This window comes from Sebastes fasciatus, chromosome 15 (assembly GCF_043250625.1).
Source record: "Sebastes fasciatus isolate fSebFas1 chromosome 15, fSebFas1.pri, whole genome shotgun sequence".
NCBI lineage: Eukaryota > Metazoa > Chordata > Actinopteri > Perciformes > Sebastidae > Sebastes > Sebastes fasciatus.
In genome coordinates this window covers 21,601,251-21,618,331 of record NC_133809.1, presented here as the reverse complement: position 1 = coordinate 21,618,331, position 17,081 = coordinate 21,601,251, and the positions used below count along the sequence as shown (strand labels likewise).

General features: G+C 39.3%; 2 protein-coding genes across 2 annotated transcripts in view; both read left to right on the top strand.

The window, feature by feature from the left end:
• Positions 1-708: 708 nt before the first annotated feature.
• qpct (glutaminyl-peptide cyclotransferase) lies at positions 709-10,196 on the top strand. Its single transcript, XM_074661149.1, has 7 exons — positions 709-924; positions 3,114-3,260; positions 4,945-5,226; positions 7,208-7,375; positions 7,954-8,053; positions 8,734-8,850; positions 8,964-10,196. The coding sequence occupies exons 1-7, from the start codon at positions 757-759 to the stop codon at positions 9,146-9,148; spliced, it is 1,167 nt and encodes a 388-aa protein (XP_074517250.1). The 5' UTR covers positions 709-756; the 3' UTR covers positions 9,149-10,196.
• Positions 10,197-13,556: 3,360 nt separating this feature from the next.
• Positions 13,557-17,081, top strand: part of cnksr3 (cnksr family member 3) — a 54,982-nt gene continuing 51,457 nt past the window's right edge. Inside the window, exon 1 of the mRNA XM_074659884.1 lies at positions 13,557-13,761. Within this exon, the coding sequence (XP_074515985.1) occupies positions 13,710-13,761 (52 nt within the window). The 5' untranslated portion in view covers positions 13,557-13,709. The remainder of the gene's footprint in view (positions 13,762-17,081) is intronic.

Below are 17,081 nucleotides of genomic sequence, written 5' to 3'. Positions count from 1 at the left end.
CGCGACACAACACATCAATCAATCATACCTGACAACAATATACACACAAACAGCCACAGCTGACCACAAAAGACCTAACTGATTTTCAATCATGGATACATAAAATTCAAATTGTAGAGAATACAACACAGGGAGAGTATCCGCAAATAAGTCATGAAATAATAATAAGAAGAAGAAGAAGAAGAGAAAACAATAAAAAATAATAATTTAAAATATATATACATATATTTATATATACACATACACATACACATATACACACCTACATACACACACATACACATATACATACCCATACATACACACATACATACACATATATATATATACATAAATAGAAAAAATAATGAATAGATAAATTAAATTAAATTTAAAAAAAAGAAAAAGAAGATACAAGAATGATATCTTAAAATGCATTGCTTAAAGTTTTTTTTTTATTTATTTGTTTTGTTTTATTGTTAGAAGTTTAAATGTTGACCAGTAATTAGAAAACATAATGGGTCCAGTTAGGTTGTCAAGTTGTGACCCCCAGGCTGTAGGTATATGCTGTAGGCCCAAATGTGTTGATCTGCTGTAAAAAATGAGCAATTATCAGATGAGAATATGGGGTCACTGTGTCATACCCATGTGGTTCCTGGGAGTGGATGAAGCGCGCACACACACACACACACACACACACACACACATACATCCACATAGCAGTACAGTGACGCGCAGTGGTTTAGAGAGTCTCGGGTCCTCCCTCCTGCTTTTCACATGATCTGTAAGCTCTCACAGAGGAGAGACACAGGAATGTGGAGAGGAGCGACAACAACGATGGCTGAGCGAAGCCACAGTGCCTCCAAAATGCGTTTCTTCTACACTGTGGCCATCTGGGTGGCATTCAGCCACTGCACCGATGGAATCCCCTGGACACAAGAAAAGGTAAATAGATAAATTAATAATATCTGTTCACATTCTGCTGTCTTAACATGTTACCTGGTAGTCATAAAACCGTCTCCAAAAGTGAAACCATTTAAAAACTTGCCCTGCAGCTTTTTAACAATTGCATTGACAAGACTCAAATGATTGCAATTATTGTTTAACTCTAAATATGTTGTTTACTTCCTCTTCTTTTTTTAATTAAAACCATCTGAACAAAATATATTGAATTGTTTTGTTAGAGAAATTAATTTTATGAAAAAATATTCTCTCCAATTTTGTTTATATCATGTCTCTCTCTGTGTGTTTCCTTTTTTTTTTTAATCTCCCAGTAGTTAGACTTATTCATTATGAGAAAGGTAAATCTATAAATTCCCAAATACAGTTTTGATATGCCTTAATATATGTATGTATTTATTCATGATATTCTAACAAGCCTCTGCACTGTTTTCCCGGCACTGTTGTGTAATTCTCCTGAGATGCACCTGGGTATGCCTGGCCATTCATGTTCCTCATTTATGCTCTTCTTCTTCTCCTCTCCCCTTGGCCTAGTTGCTATGGCAGCACAGTCATCATCATTGATCCTCCAATTGCAGGTCTTGGTATTTATAGACCCTAAGTGGACCCCTTTTAACCCTCTCTGAACTCAGTGAGCCCTGTTGTTTGGGATGACCATGTTCAGTCTGTGCCACCACATAATTATATATTTTTCACCGTGCGCCACTCTGTAATTACAGTCAGTGTGGGCCCTACTCATACTATGAACATGTTTTGTCGCCGAAGTGCTTGTTTATGCTTCAGTTGTAATGAACAGAGTTAAGGAATGTGCCCTCTCCTGTTGTCTGAGACGGTAAAGAGAAACCAAATTAGGATGAAAAACAAATGTCCACTGTGATTTCCCATAAAAATCTGAAGCAAAAATGACTAAATTTGCTGGTTCCAGCTTTTCAAGTGAGATGATTTGGCTGTTTTCTGTCATTGTGAGTTGAATATCTTTGGGTTTTGGACAGTTAGTTGGACAAAACAGTCGGGCTCTGGGTATATGTGATAATTTTTCACTATTTTCTGACATTTTAAAGACCAAATTATTGATAAAAAAAAAAAAAATCAACACAATAACAAGTCAGTATGGATTCGATAACCCCAATATATAACATTGCCAGTTAAGGCCTATTATTGTATAGGCTGGGGCAGATCAGAATACACAAACAGACTTTGACTGTGCTCTGATATTCACCATCAGCTCTCTGTCCTTCCTCTCGGTTCAGTTCGTTACCAGGACAACCACGGTGCTCAGCAGGTGAACTTTGAGACCAAATGAAAAAGAGCCGTGGGATCGAAGAATCAATATGTTTTCTTAACCTGTTTGTCTGTAATTTAGCACCCATTGAACCGACGGCTTGAAACCTGAATCCATATTGTGCTCCTTTAATTACACAAGCTGCCTGATTTGCTTTTTGTACAATCATGTCTATATCTACCTCAAACAAAAGAGAGCATGTTAACAAGCACTTTTCTGCCTCTTTATTCAATAGATCCCTGCTTTTCTAAAGTAGCCCTTGTGTGTATTTGAATACATTTAATCAATGTCTATTCATACTGGTCTAATTGGCCCACATGTCTCTCTCTGAGGAGGCATTAGAGTGGACTTCACAGCTCGTGGAAAACACAAGGTTTGATACAACCTTAACACAAGACCAAATTGTTTCTTTTTATCTATTTTTCTAACGTTAACATGTTTATGTTTTTAGGCATTGTCATGTAGGATATATTACAGTAGCTGATTGTGAAAAATCCCTTTTATGATGGATTTCCTCCTCAGGTTTCTCAAGAAACTTAAATACGGAAATGAAAAATAATCCACTATTGGCAAACCTAGGGAGGGAGTGGTTACCAGTAATATGACTATTGTGACACACTATAATCTGTGGTTCTGTATACTGTGTCATCCGCATTTCTGCTCAATTGAAATGCCTCTTAGAATTACTTCCTGTTCCTATACTAAGAAGCTGTTGATCTGAAACTGTGCCATAGCAGACACCGACTGAAAATATTGCTTAATAATATCCTATGTTCCGTATGCAACACTGCATTAACAGTAGATCTGTCTGAACGCACTTAATTGCTAATTAAATTCTATTTTTCATCCATTTTGTATTCCTCTGTTCTGTGTTTCCTCCGGGTCTGTCCAGTTACATCACCGAGCTCTAACTCTAACACGAAATGAGATCAGTACCGCCCTGTCTCACACTGACCTGGAGCAGATGTGGCAGAGGGACCTGAGGCCGCTGATGGTTACCAGGTACCCAGGCTCTGCAGGCAACCAGGCCGTACAGGAGGTGAGTTTATTTGCAGGATAATAACATATCACGGCAGGATCAGTTTCAAGTACACAAACACCTGTACAGAAAAAAATGTAAGATGTATTTGACAATAAATGAGAAGAAAAATGTCAAAATTCTGTTACTTTTACCCAGAGTTGGGGATTTGGATTTAAGTCGCACTTAAGTCGCACACACAGTGACTTGAGACTTGACTTGGACTTGCAAAAAATGACTTGTGAGCATCTCTGGGTTTGAGAGGAGGGATGTGTTCAGTTACAGTAATTATACAATACAGTTGTACTCTGTTGTTGAAAAACATTTTTAATTTTGCCTTTATTGTACAGAGGACAGAAATGGGTAGAAATGAAGAAATGGGAATTAGAGAGAGGGGTATGACATGCATCAAAGGTCCCAACAAGACCGGCATCGAACCCAGGATGTTGAGGATATATGCATTGGATGTAACCACTCGGCTACCAGTTCGCTCCTGGTTACGGCTATTATTGCATGCCTAATAATAAGGGCTGTCAAAGTTAACGCGATAATAACGCATTAACACAAATTTGTTTTAACGCCTCTAATTTATTTAATGCATTAACACAATTCGATCTTTTGGAGGTTGCAGCGGGTAGTTTAAAAGTCAGAGTGAAGATACTGGTATCATATGAAACTAGAAAACCTAAGGAATCCATTGGTACCGATCGTGTCATACTAGCTTGTCATGAAGGAGGCTAAATAACATTCCAAACACAAAAAACTGGCATTGCCATTTTCACAGGGGTTCCTTGACCTCTGACCTCAAGATATGTGAATGAAAATGGGTTCTATGGGTACCCACGAGTCTCCCCTTTACAGACATGCCCACTTTATAATAATCACATGCAGTTTGGGGGAAGTCATAGTCAAGTCAGCACACTGACAGCTAATTGCAGTACCTGTGAGGATTTCTGGACATTATTAATAATAATAATATAATAATATAATATAATATAATATAATAATAAATACATACATACATTTGCATAAAACAAGCATATTTGCACACTTAAGGTACATTTTGAACAGATGAAAAATGTTAATTTGCAATTAATCGCAATTAACTGTGGACAATCATGTGATTAATCGCTTACTAATAATGTTAATAATATTTTCCTGTAACCCTGAGTAACGTTATCTATATCCATTTTTAGGGGCCAACTACAGTTATTTACTTTAAAGGATCATTTTCATTGTGTGTTTTTTTCATATTGCATCGCAATAGCCTGTTTAAATTGATCATATACCAAACAACTAATAACAATGCATATACTGTATGCTAGTAGATAGAGGATTGGTGATACAGTACATGCTTTGAATTCCTTAGGTATAGCTATGCTGTGTTCTAAGCAGACCGGATGGCATGCAGCAGATGATAGAACTTTCCTTAAAACCATAAAAGACTTCACTTGGACTTGTGAGCAACTCTGATTTTACCTCATGGAAAACTATTTTATCGGCAACAATACGGCAACTAAAGGCATATCACACTTGTGTATGAGTCCTCCACCTTTTATGCCCCAATTTATGCCTCAATATGTTGTTATAGTGGGAAATACAACCAATTCAGGAAGTTGTCATACAATGGCATTCTTGAAACATTGAGAAACTTTGAGATACGGGCTGAATTCTCATAACTCGTAATCTTTGTGTGTGTTCACAGCACATCAAAACAACCCTCGGTTCCCTCGGAGCAGGCTGGGAGGTGACGGAGGATAAGTTTATGGCAGAAACACCATATGGCCCCCTGCCCTTCACTAATCTAGTTGCCACCCTCAACTCAACAGCCAACCGCCGCCTGGTCCTGGCCTGTCACTACGACTCCAAGTACTACCCACCACAGTGGCACGGGAGGGAATTCCTAGGTGCCACCGATTCTGCTGTTCCCTGTGCCATGATGCTGGAGCTGGCGCGCGCCCTGGACGAAGAACTGAAAGCTCAGAAGGTGGTGGCCTAGCATGTGACTTAAAGCTACAACATACAATAAGTTAAAGGGTATACCATACATTACTGGTCTATCTGTCTGTCTGTGACTCTATGTGTAGATGCCTCAGTCCCTCCTGTGTGCAATAGACAGGCTTTTCAGTGATACTCAGGCCAGTAGTTTTTGTGGTTGTGGCCAGCACTGACTTGAGTTGTGGCCATGAATCACAGACAAGTCATACTACAACAACACCAATGCTAGTAAGCTCTGGGAAAAACAAGGCCAAACACGTTGCACACGGTTCCAGGAACTCACTATAGATTTTTTCTTGTCACTCAGTCATGAGAGACAATTACAAGTGCTGGAGTGTAGCAAGAGGAAAGAAGGTGGTACTACCTACACATTTCCAAGGCTGCAAGATAAAATAATTTAATTAAAAGGATAAGGCTGGTGTTATCTATATTTTTGTTATTGTCTACAAATTCCATGAAAAGACCAAAACCATTCATTAGATCGACTCTCCATACTTTCTCCAACTTTGTCTGTGGCACTCTGAAGACATACAGTAATTTAAAAAAAAATTATATATATTGTAATATCCTAAAACAGTTGGGCACTATAGTTTTTAGCAAATGTCATTCAAATTAGAGTAAATAGTGCATTTGTTAGGGACTATTTTCAGCTGTGGATAAATACACATCCCTCTGTGATTGACTTTAAAGCTGCTAAATGCAAGATTGGGAGCATTTCTTTTGCCTCCGCATGGCTCTCAACATGGAGACAGCTCAAGCCGGCAGCTCATAGCTAATGGTGCTAACAGTGATAACAGCTGTAACTGCCATATGAGAGCAGTGCAGAGCGGCGGCTGTAAGCTAACCAGTAGGGCACGCTCTCATGCTCGAACATGCACTAAAAGCATGCACGGCCGGCCCGGCTATGTCAACAAACCGTGGAGAAGCTCAGATTACAACACACTCTGGAAAGTGACTTCATTCTCTGCTCAGGTAGACATTAATCCACTTTATCTTTACATAGGTAATAGTTGTTTGATGCTATATTTATGCTCTGGATATCGTATAGTGCACTTTTAAAATAAACTGCAGTGCCCATGTTAATGGTAATGAAGGAACATGTCACCCAGTGCGACGGTGTGGCCCATTGATATGTTTTTAACAACAATGGAGCTATATGGGACATATGAATATTCTAATTCATGCTTCAGCTACACAGAAAACTCTTGTTCGTTGGATCAATTCATTGTAGGTCTTTTCATGTGATTTGTTCACAATAAGGAAGCCTTATCCCTTATGAATTTTCATTAAGTCAGTCAATAAGAGGTTTATGGGTTTGTTAAATATAAGAAAAATGTGCGTATGGCTTTATAGGTAAAGGCCTGAAAAAACATGATATCATTTACAGACACCCATGAACCTTTATGTATGAGCAAACCTCTGCTCAAATGCAACATTATTGACAACAACAACATTTTAAGTACAAAAGCTTTAAATATTGCTTCTGTTTTATGGGAATGAACACAAAACAATATTTAATTTCCCCACAAACGTTCTGGTGATTCATAAGGAAAACACTTAGTATTCATGTAGCTTGCTCCTCTGCCCTTTTCCTGTTTCACAGTCAAGCTCAGACCCCTGTCTATCGGACTGACAGTGACAGGCTCTGTGACCGGGAGAGACATGTTTATCAGACTCAGCTGTCTGTCACAAAGGTCACTGTGGGGAATAGGAATCACATTGAATACAAATACATTAGGTGCCATGGAGGCAAACACATAATCAATATAACAGCTGATAAATGCTACATAAGGAATTGTAAACTTTCTATTACATAAGCATATTGTTGAGGTGTTATTGTTCGAATATTTCACATAAAATCTAGCTAAGAAAACCTCAGGCAGTTTTTGTGCCACCGTAATCTCAAAACCACTAGGGGGCACCAAAGCTCTGGGAATGCCTTGACTGTCTTCTTTTTACCTCCCATGTAGAGCTCCAGTCCAGACCTGACCCTGCAGTTGATCTTCTTCGATGGAGAGGAGGCTTTTTTCCAGTGGACCTCCACAGACTCCCTTTATGGCTCTCGCCACCTGGCCCAGAAAATGCAGGACACCCCACACCCCGCCGGAGCCACAGAAACCAACGAACTACACGCCATGGTACGCCGCAGTTCTCTACTCACACTTTTTCTGTCTAACCACCTGAGATTATCATAATCACTTAATCACACTCAGGATCATCCATTTGTTAGCCCATATCAATTTGAGTACAATCTGCTTAGCCCTGATCTCCACTTTCTCACACAGCCCACACAGACACCTCAACAAGGGAGGTCTTAAATAGTTTTGTATTTTGCATAAATCACAAAGCCACCCATTTTATCATCTGGGAGGCTTGGATGTCATGATATCAAACATCATTTATTATACAGTTTATGATAACAACATGTCATTGGTATATGTTTCTGTGTCCTAACCATGGAGAGATAGATAGTGCAACTGACTATCTACAAATGTAGACATTCCTGTGTTGACAGACAGAGATAAAGCAGAGATAGCATGCACATGGAGCATTGATGTCAGTGTGTTGCACCACCACACCTCAAAGCAGGGGCACTGAGGTTTAATTATTATGGGAGGCTTCTTGTCAGGAACTTATCTTCAGGATGAGTAGAGAGTTTCCCATGAGAGCTCACCAGAATCGTTCCCCCTCCTCCTCCCTGTTTCTTCTCCTCCAGGACCTGTTTGTGTTGATGGACCTGATCGGGACTCCTGACCCGCGCTTCTGCAACCAGTTCCCCAACACAACGCCGTGGCTCTCCAGACTGCAGAGCATTGGTGAATGATCAAATGTTTTACTATCATTGTAAACACCATAAGTAGGTCTGTTTACTTTGGTGAAGGTGTGTGCCACAGACAACACAAGTCACTTTAATCATCAGTCACAAATAAGTCAGTCCAGATGGTCATCATCGTACAGAGGTCCTATGTTGCAACTTTGTGAACTATTAATAGAAATGGAATATAATATTCAACTATGTTTTCATCAGTGCATAATCACCTGAAACTAAGAATTGTTGTGTTTTCGTTAGCTTAGAATGAGCCCTTCATATCTACATAGGGAGCGGTTCCTCTTGACGGTGTCCGCCGTGTTGCTCCGCCATGTTTGCAGCCCAGAACGGACAAACCAAACACTGGCTCCGGAGAGGGCCTTTTGCGTTTTTTTGCATTGCCTGAAGGCCACCGTAGTGTTATTGTGGTAAAGATGGCCTCTGAGCGAGGCGAATGACGATACCACGGTTTTGCACTCGGCACCTCATGTTACCACAGTCTTGGAAAGGGTGGAGTGAGCGTAGGGGTACTCGGTTGGTTGCAATCTGCAACCACACCACTAGATGCCACCAAATCCAACACACTGTACCTTTCAACTATTAATAAATAATACCTACGGATGTTTTCTTTAAACTGAACTAACAGATGTACATGTATACTCTTTGTCCTCTCTCTTTTATCCTCAGAAAAGCGTTTACACTCCATGAACCAGCTTGTGGATCATCCTAACAGCGTGCAATATTTCTGGCCCAATCAACCCGTTGGCCACATACAAGATGATCATATACCATTCCTAAACAGAGGTAGACACACCAAATAACACAATTACCGCAAACATGATATACATGACATACATGATTACATATTATTGTGTATAACTCTGTTGGGTGATGCTCATCCTGTGCCTCTCTGTCAGATGTACGCATCCTCCACCTCATCCCGTCCCCCTTCCCGTCCGTGTGGCACACGTTTGATGACAACGAGCAGAACCTGGATCGTTCCACCATTCAGAACCTCAACAAGATCCTGCAGATTTTTGTTCTGGAGTACCTCAACGCCAGACCCGTCATCCAACAAACAAACCCACAGAATGCCCCGTAAAAAAAACAAACGACAGCTTTCTTTCTTTTGATGTTTCACTGTAGTAAAGATCTTCAGCTGTTAGTTTACAGAATAGTCTGTATTTAATGCTGTTTAAACAACAATAGTATGTAGTCTTTGACCTTATAATTGAGAGTGTATTTGAGACTCATATCAACTGGATGCAGCTGCAGAAAACATTTTACATAGAGAATATGTTTAGAGATACATTACATTTTTTATTTTTGAAATCTTTGTCTAAACATATTTTCGCATATGTAAGTGTACGTGAAATCTACTTTCCTCCCAAATGGGTTCATAAGAGACTTCAAGACTCTGAAGCTTCATCTTCTTCTTCAAGTCCCCAGCAACAAGATCAGCACACAGGATCTTCTGTGTGTTTCTTACTACACTGCTCTCTTTATATTAACCTAAAACCCCCCTTTACACTGTGATGAGGCATCTTAGTGTCAATGCTAATGTCTAGGATCTGGTGCCTCAAAGAGAAGGAAAAAGAGCTGTTGAAATGCTATGACACCCTTTATTTTTTTCCACCTGGCGACGTTGAAATACATGAATGCAGTGCAAGACCAAAGTTGGTGATAATTTCATTATGAATTACTGTTAATGGACGGCTGTAGCATGAAAACACTTGCTTATAGTAATGTGATAACATCCAGAATATCTGATCTGTCATGTGTGATAAATATATACAATAAGGCCACCCACATGATGCTACCAAAACACATGTTTTAGCTGAGTATATGGCGACACACTGCATGTTTTAGCTACAGGGTATATGTGACATTTCCTCTCCTACAGTAAATCTGTTCAGAGCGAAACGTGTCAGAGGCAGGAAGTGGGTTTATTTGTATTCTAACATCTTTAGCCCTTCATATCCTGTCATCTTAGAGAGTGAAGTGGATAACTTCCTGTGCTCATGTTTTTGCCTTACTTTGTTTATATGATATTATTAGCCCGATCTTAATCTAGATCCCAGAATAATATACACTGCCAAAACTGGACTTCCTGTATTTTGAGGCTGAAATAAATGTTGATTCAGATCATGCAGAGTTTGCTTATCTTTACATGTCTTTGTTTTACTGTTAGTGTTTTGGGAGCTGTGAATAAAAGAGGTTTGTCTGATGCTTGGTCATTGTGATGACCTTTTGTATGACGAAGTGTTCACTTTTTTCTGTAATTCTAACCTAAAACAACAAGTATAACGTTGCCAATACCGTTCCTCCATGGTTTCCATCTGGTGCTCAGGTCTTTCTCTCTCAAACGCCCTTTCCATCCCTCCGCCTCACCTCAACAACAATCCGATGATTCACTTAATCCTATCAGGGAGGACCTCCCCTGAATTCCACACCACCTAGATCCCCTTCAATCCAGCCCACTCCCATGAGAACCGAACGTGGATCTGACTCTCCCGTTTGGGATGCCTGGCAACAATGTACACAAACATACTGTATATCTTGTCTTGGAGGAGATAAAGAGCTTCAGGGGGCATTAGGGTCACCTAAGACTGCAATTTGTTGTATAGTTTCAACCCCAAACTGTGTGTTTTAATGCTTTCTCTTGACTTATAAACAAGTGGTAAAAGTTTAATGACCTATAAAGATACCTTTGCTTCTGTTTTGTCTTATAATGTGCTAATCCTCACTTCTTTCATGTTTTCTATAAATGCTTACCTCCCGGCATTCTACCTGTCAGTCATCACCAAAATTACTCGGTTAAGCTACTGTGAAGAAAATATTTTTAATTAACTTTAATCTAAAGAAAGGACTCAAAATATGTCTTGGCTCTGTAGTCCAACCAGCAAGGAAACCAGCATGCTGGAACAAGGAAAAGGAGGAGAAGTAATTGTTGTATGGCACCGTATTGGGGCTTCCAGTATTTCTTTTTTTTTGCCTTGACAGCAAATTGATACGTGCCCAGGTTTAATAACAGCCGCGCTTTAATCTGCAGATGATTACAGTGCAGCGTGTTCAACAGCTTCCAGCTGTACAGTAATGGAGTGATGGGAAGGGCCGGGACTCTCCCATGCAAGGTGTGTTTCGGATTGTTAGAAAACAAAGCCAGGAGAGGTTACTAAATGTCATAAACCATAATAGTAAAAATAACTTTACAAAAGCCTCTGAAGGAAGCCACAAAGCTAAAACAAGTTGAAGTTTCAACACTTGTATGAACTAGATATAGATTCAAATCAACTTCATTCTTTCAACTGAATAAGGCCCCTTTTTATTTTTACATTTCTTAATACGTACTAATGATGTGCTTTCTAATCTTTTGTGTAGTAGCTAGCTGTTGACACACAATAAACCTGCTCTCACCAATCATGGTCTATGTTACTATATATCAGCTATAGAGCAAGGAAATAAAATGATGTTTGGTCAAATGTATGAATTAGTTATGATCACAAGTCACATATCGTCACTGACAGGCGAAAATCACAATCCAAAAGGTTTTAATGGCATCTTTTCAAGTTAAAAGCCAGACAAATCATGTTTTAACAGTATAGCTGTATAATTTTACTGTTCAGAAATTTCTAATATTAAAAAATTAAGTAGCTGGGACAGCCGTCTGCTCCTTTATAGCCTACAATTTTATTGGATTGGAGATGTTTTCCAAAATTAGTTACTGAGGTTGTTTTCAATGAATCATTACTGTGAGCATGTGTGTACCTGTGTGGGGAAGATTGTAGGGCAGCCTGCTACTCCATGACTTGCAATGGGGCAAGTTACCAGCAGAGAGCAGCTGTGAGTCACATTCAGTTTAGAAAGAAAAAGTCCCTGATGTTTTTCTTACATGATAATAAATATTGATGACTGCAAATATGATTGAAAAATAGCTAATATCATACTTATGACTTAATGTCATGTCAGCAAGGTATTAGTATCAGTGTGCTAGCCTATGAAAACCATGACTATACCACAAATAAGATGTTTAATGCACATTGTACCAATTTACCTGGCATTTAACATTTTAATCATGTTGACCAACTCACAGCTTAATCTGTGTTCCTGGATACATTTTGTTTTCAGGAGCAATTAATATAATCTGGGCAGCACACTAGATTATGTACTAGATCTGTACACGCCTCCACTTTCAAATGAGGGCGGTGAACGTACAGAAACTACTGACGTCACACGCTACATTCAGGTGCTCTACGTAAACTCCTGCTTTCCGTGTCCCGAAGTGGTAAATAGACTAGTGTTTTTGGTCGGAAATAACTATAAAAATGGCTGTTACAAAAACCAATCGAAAAAGACAACCTTTCACGGAAAATGAAGAAATACATCATGATAAAAAATGACTTTCGATAAGCATGCACAATTGTGACAATTTATAGGCTATAATTACTTAGTTAAAATATGAATACAATTAAAACAACTTAAACTATGAAGATTTTTCCCGTTAATATTTGGCTGAGAAAAGCTATCTTATATTAGGGCTTACTTGCTTGTTATTATGGTGATTTGGCACCTATTTTTGCACCCAAATTGTGATTTCTTCCCCAGTATTCCCGGTAGCACCTGAATGCATCATTGATCCCAGACCGGGCAGTGAGGAGTAGTGATGTGCCGATCACGAACGAGCCGTCTCTCTGAGCCGGCTCTTTTAATTGAACGATAGGAGCCGGCTCCTGTCTGAGAGCCGTTTTTTTTTTCTTTCTTTACTTAATTCAAGGCAGAATGATAGGATGATGTTCTCCACGCCACGGGCACTTCATGCACTGACTGTGACCGAATGTTGTGTTAATGACATCCGTGGGACCAGTCATGTGATGATAGACAAGTCAAGTCAAGTCAAATTTATTTCTATAGCACATTTAAAACAACATGAGCTGCCCAAAGTGCTTTACAGACATAGTGCAGAATAAAAAACAGGTCAACAGAGCAGACAACAAAATCTCCCATATCCACAGACAGAGACCAAGATAAAATCCATGAGTAAAAGACTGTTATAATAAGCATTATAAAAGGCCAATTAGTAATCACAATTCAAGTACATTCAAATCATACCATCAAGCAGGGAGGGGTGGGAATGCGCGGCGCGCTGACGGTCTACAGGTACAGAGCAGGAGGAAGAGGAGGAGAGAAAGAGAGAGAGGAGTGAGGTGCACGTAAATTAAGACGCATGTAAAATTATGGTATTCTGGAAATTATGAGGATTAGCATAAGTATATTGAATAATTTAAGTGATATATGTGCACACACATACTAATCATAGGTCAAAACAGCGCTAAATGTGGCTGAATTATAAAAGGCAGAAGTGGTAAACCGAAGAGCCGTTTGGGAGCCGAAAGAGCCGGCTCTTATTGGTGAGCTGAGCCAAATGATCCGGCTCACTAAAAAGAGCCGAAATTCCCATCACTAGTGAGGAGCAGTGGGTGATTTGAGTCCAGCCTCCACTCACTGAGCTCAGAGTTGATTAGTGGCTGAGACACAAACAGACGAACAGCACAGACCTGTTGCGAACAATGTGACAGCAACATTTTTCTTTATTTTAATTGTACAACCTCCGTCGCCAAACTTTGGGTACATTTTTATCCCTGTTAATTGTGTTAAAAGGAGCCATGGAGCCGATAACAAAGTGGACGCCGAAGCAAGTAGTCGAGTGGATGAGAGGTGAGTCTCAGCACTTTAACGTTAATTAGCATTTTAGTTGACAGAAACAACAACAACATTTACCACATTACTGCTCCTTCAGAAAGCTTCTCTGTCTATAAACTGCGAGGAGTCTCTCCTCGGTTTATCTCGATGCTGGTTTCGTTGAAACTGCTCCTGTTGTGTGACAACATACCTCCACTGAAGCGCTTATAACAATGGGACTGCATAGTTACCCTGCATAGTTACTCTCACTGAACGTTACAGATGTTAGCTAACATCTCACTTATGCTAGCTAGCTGTGATGTGATTGCTGCTCATTGCAACGTTTGAATCGTGTTTGTGTTACCTTTTTTGCTCTGAGTGACATTAACACTAGTGTGGGTAAAGACATGTTTAATTCAGTCACTGGTTTCCATGTTTAGATGTCAGAAACTCACTAGTAAGAGACAATTTAGACCACAAACTCTTTATTTGGTAGTGTTGTGTTTTGCCTCAGTGTCTCTAATCTAAAACAAGTTTTGTTCTCTATTAGTGAAGAATGACAAGTCAACACAGTCACATTCACTCATTGCTTTTAATTAAGTTTGTCTGACATTAACACTAGTGTGGGTAAAGACATGTTTAATTCAGTCACTGGTTTCCAAATGTTTATATGTCAGAAACCCACTAGTCAGAGACAATTTTATACCACAACAACTCTTTATCTGGCAGTGTTTTGCCTCAGGGTCTCTAATGTAAAAGAAGTTTTGTTCTCTATTAGTGAAGAATGAAAGTCAACATTCACTCATTGCTTTTAATTAAGTTTGTTTGTTTGTTTATTAAGATCCCCATTAGCTTTTGCATAGCAGCAGCTATTCTTCCTGGGGTCCACATAGTTTACATGGTGCCAATACAAAACTACACATTCACACTACTCATCGTACACTAACATAACACATCGTAATACACGTCAACTGTAAATAAAACAATAACAACTGACACAGTTTAAATAACAAAAACACAAAGAAAATAGAGCGGCTCCGACTGAATCTATCATGATCTAACAGATAAATATCATCATTTAACATGGAATGCCCATAATACCCATACACACCCAAGAATACTTATTAATTACTAAAGTTTCTTCTTAAGTAATGCTCTTTTAGTGTGTTTTTTAAAACCATATATAGTATTTTGTTGTGCAATATGATTTGGGAGTGAATCCCATTCTTGCATTGCTCTGAATATTGTTGTACTTTGACCTGATTTGGTTCGGATCTCGGTAAAGTAAAACTAAGTTATTTTAAGTAAAAATAATACTGATGTGTAACCAGTATTTTAATGTTGACCTCAGTTTTGAAATCACTGCCATGAAGTCTGCTCCCTCTGATGAAGCCAAAAATGATTGGAACACCATCAACCATTATGCATTCAGACTTGTTTTAGTGCTTTTTAGGATGTGACACTCCAATTAAACACCGTACCCGTTTCCGGTGCTGAGAGGAATGCTGTAATGACAGCAGTACAATATGAAAATGAGTTCAGTCACAGCATTGGTATGTCTAGTGAGAGACACCAAATGGTATGTGAAGTATGGTTGGAAATAGTCAGAGTGGGATCGGTCCAAACACATAAAAAGTGAAGTGTGTGTGTGTGTTATATGGCAAAAGTAATGGGATGTATATATGGGCAGCGGTGGGACAAAGATGTCTGTCTTTCCCAAAACAAATAATTTATGACTTCCTTTTTAATCTCATAATTTGTATCCAAGCTCTTTTGTCATTATTTGTGAACTATGACAGTGTTGTATCTGTGGATTGATGCATGCCTGCCAGTGCTCATCTATAGTTGGGAGCTAAAGGGGATTGTGGAGGGGTTAGCGTCAGTGTGTGCAGTGAAAAGAGCCCGGCCAGGGCTTGCATGGACGGGGGATTAGTTGTCTACACTGGCCCCATTGCTGTCAGTCAGGCTCCATTGCTGTCAGTCTCCTGCAAATCTGACTCAGCAGTTGTCTCTGTTGGTCTTAACTTGTGGATTTGTAGAAGTGAACTAACTGAAATGACAGCAGACTATTCATGGGAATATTTCATATATCCCATTCACAAACAAACCCGGTGCATGAGCATGGGGTGTTGAACACAGGGTCAACTTTTATTAAAAGTTTATTAAAGTGATGGATAAGTCGGCCTATCAGGTCATTCTCTCATTGTTAATTTAACTTAATCAAAAGTTGTCACTGCAGTGTTGTCTGTACACTCCAGATTCAACAAAGCAGATGATGCAACCTTGCGAAGTCATTTCTAAAATGTAACTTTCCTCATTGTGGTCGTCTAGTGAGGCTAAACAGGGGTTTGCTTTGGTTAGAGGTGTTGCCGGTGGTGTAGACTACAATTACTTTACATGAAATCGGATCTGCCTTTAAGCAGTCAGAACCACAGAACAAATAAAGCTCTCGACTGAAATTCAAAATACAGTGCCTTGTTGTCATAATTTAAACCACTCCACAGATTGCTGATTGGTCTGACTTCCAGCTGCTGGGTCAGTCAAGTCTAAATGAATGTTTTAGAGCTACAACAAGTTTGAGTAATTTTTTTAAGAAAGAAAAAAAAGTAAAAATTCTCTGATTCCAGCTTCTTAAATGTGAATATTTTCTAGTTTCTTTTCTCTTCTATGACAGTAAAATGAATATCTTTGAGTTGTGGACAAAACAAGACATTTGAGGACGTCATCTTGGGCTTTGGGGAACACTGATCAACATTTTTCACCATTTTCTGACATTTTATAGACCAAACAACTAAATGATTTGTCGAGAAAATAATAGACAGATTAATTGACTATGAAAATAATCCTTAGTTGGAGCCCTAGAATGTTTTTAAGAATAATATCTTGAGGAGAAAATTTAGAATAATTTGACATAAAATTAACAAAACCTAATTTGTCCTTAACATGGGGTGGTAAACTTTTGAAAAGTTAAGTCATCGTGTTTAACATCATCCTGTCCTAACACAGCAAATATGTGGTGAGGGCCAGAAGTCGCAGTTGCAGTGTCCATGGAAAAGAAAAGACCTTGTATTGTCCTCAGTGTTGTCTGCTGTACAGTTCACAGCCACAACAAAGCATGTAACCAGAAACACTGATGTTGTTTGACTGAAGAAAACAACCACCTGTGTAATCCTTAAGACAAGCAGCATCACACCAAAGTAAAACCCATGTCGAGAGCAGGGTCAAGGCCTCACGTTGACCTGCTCACACCAATCGCAAACACGGGTGTTTCCAGAGTTGTTGCACCTGTGTGAAAGAAGTAAAATTAAACTCTCAGAAATCATTGTATGAAGACCTTCGCTCTCATTTGCCTCAGG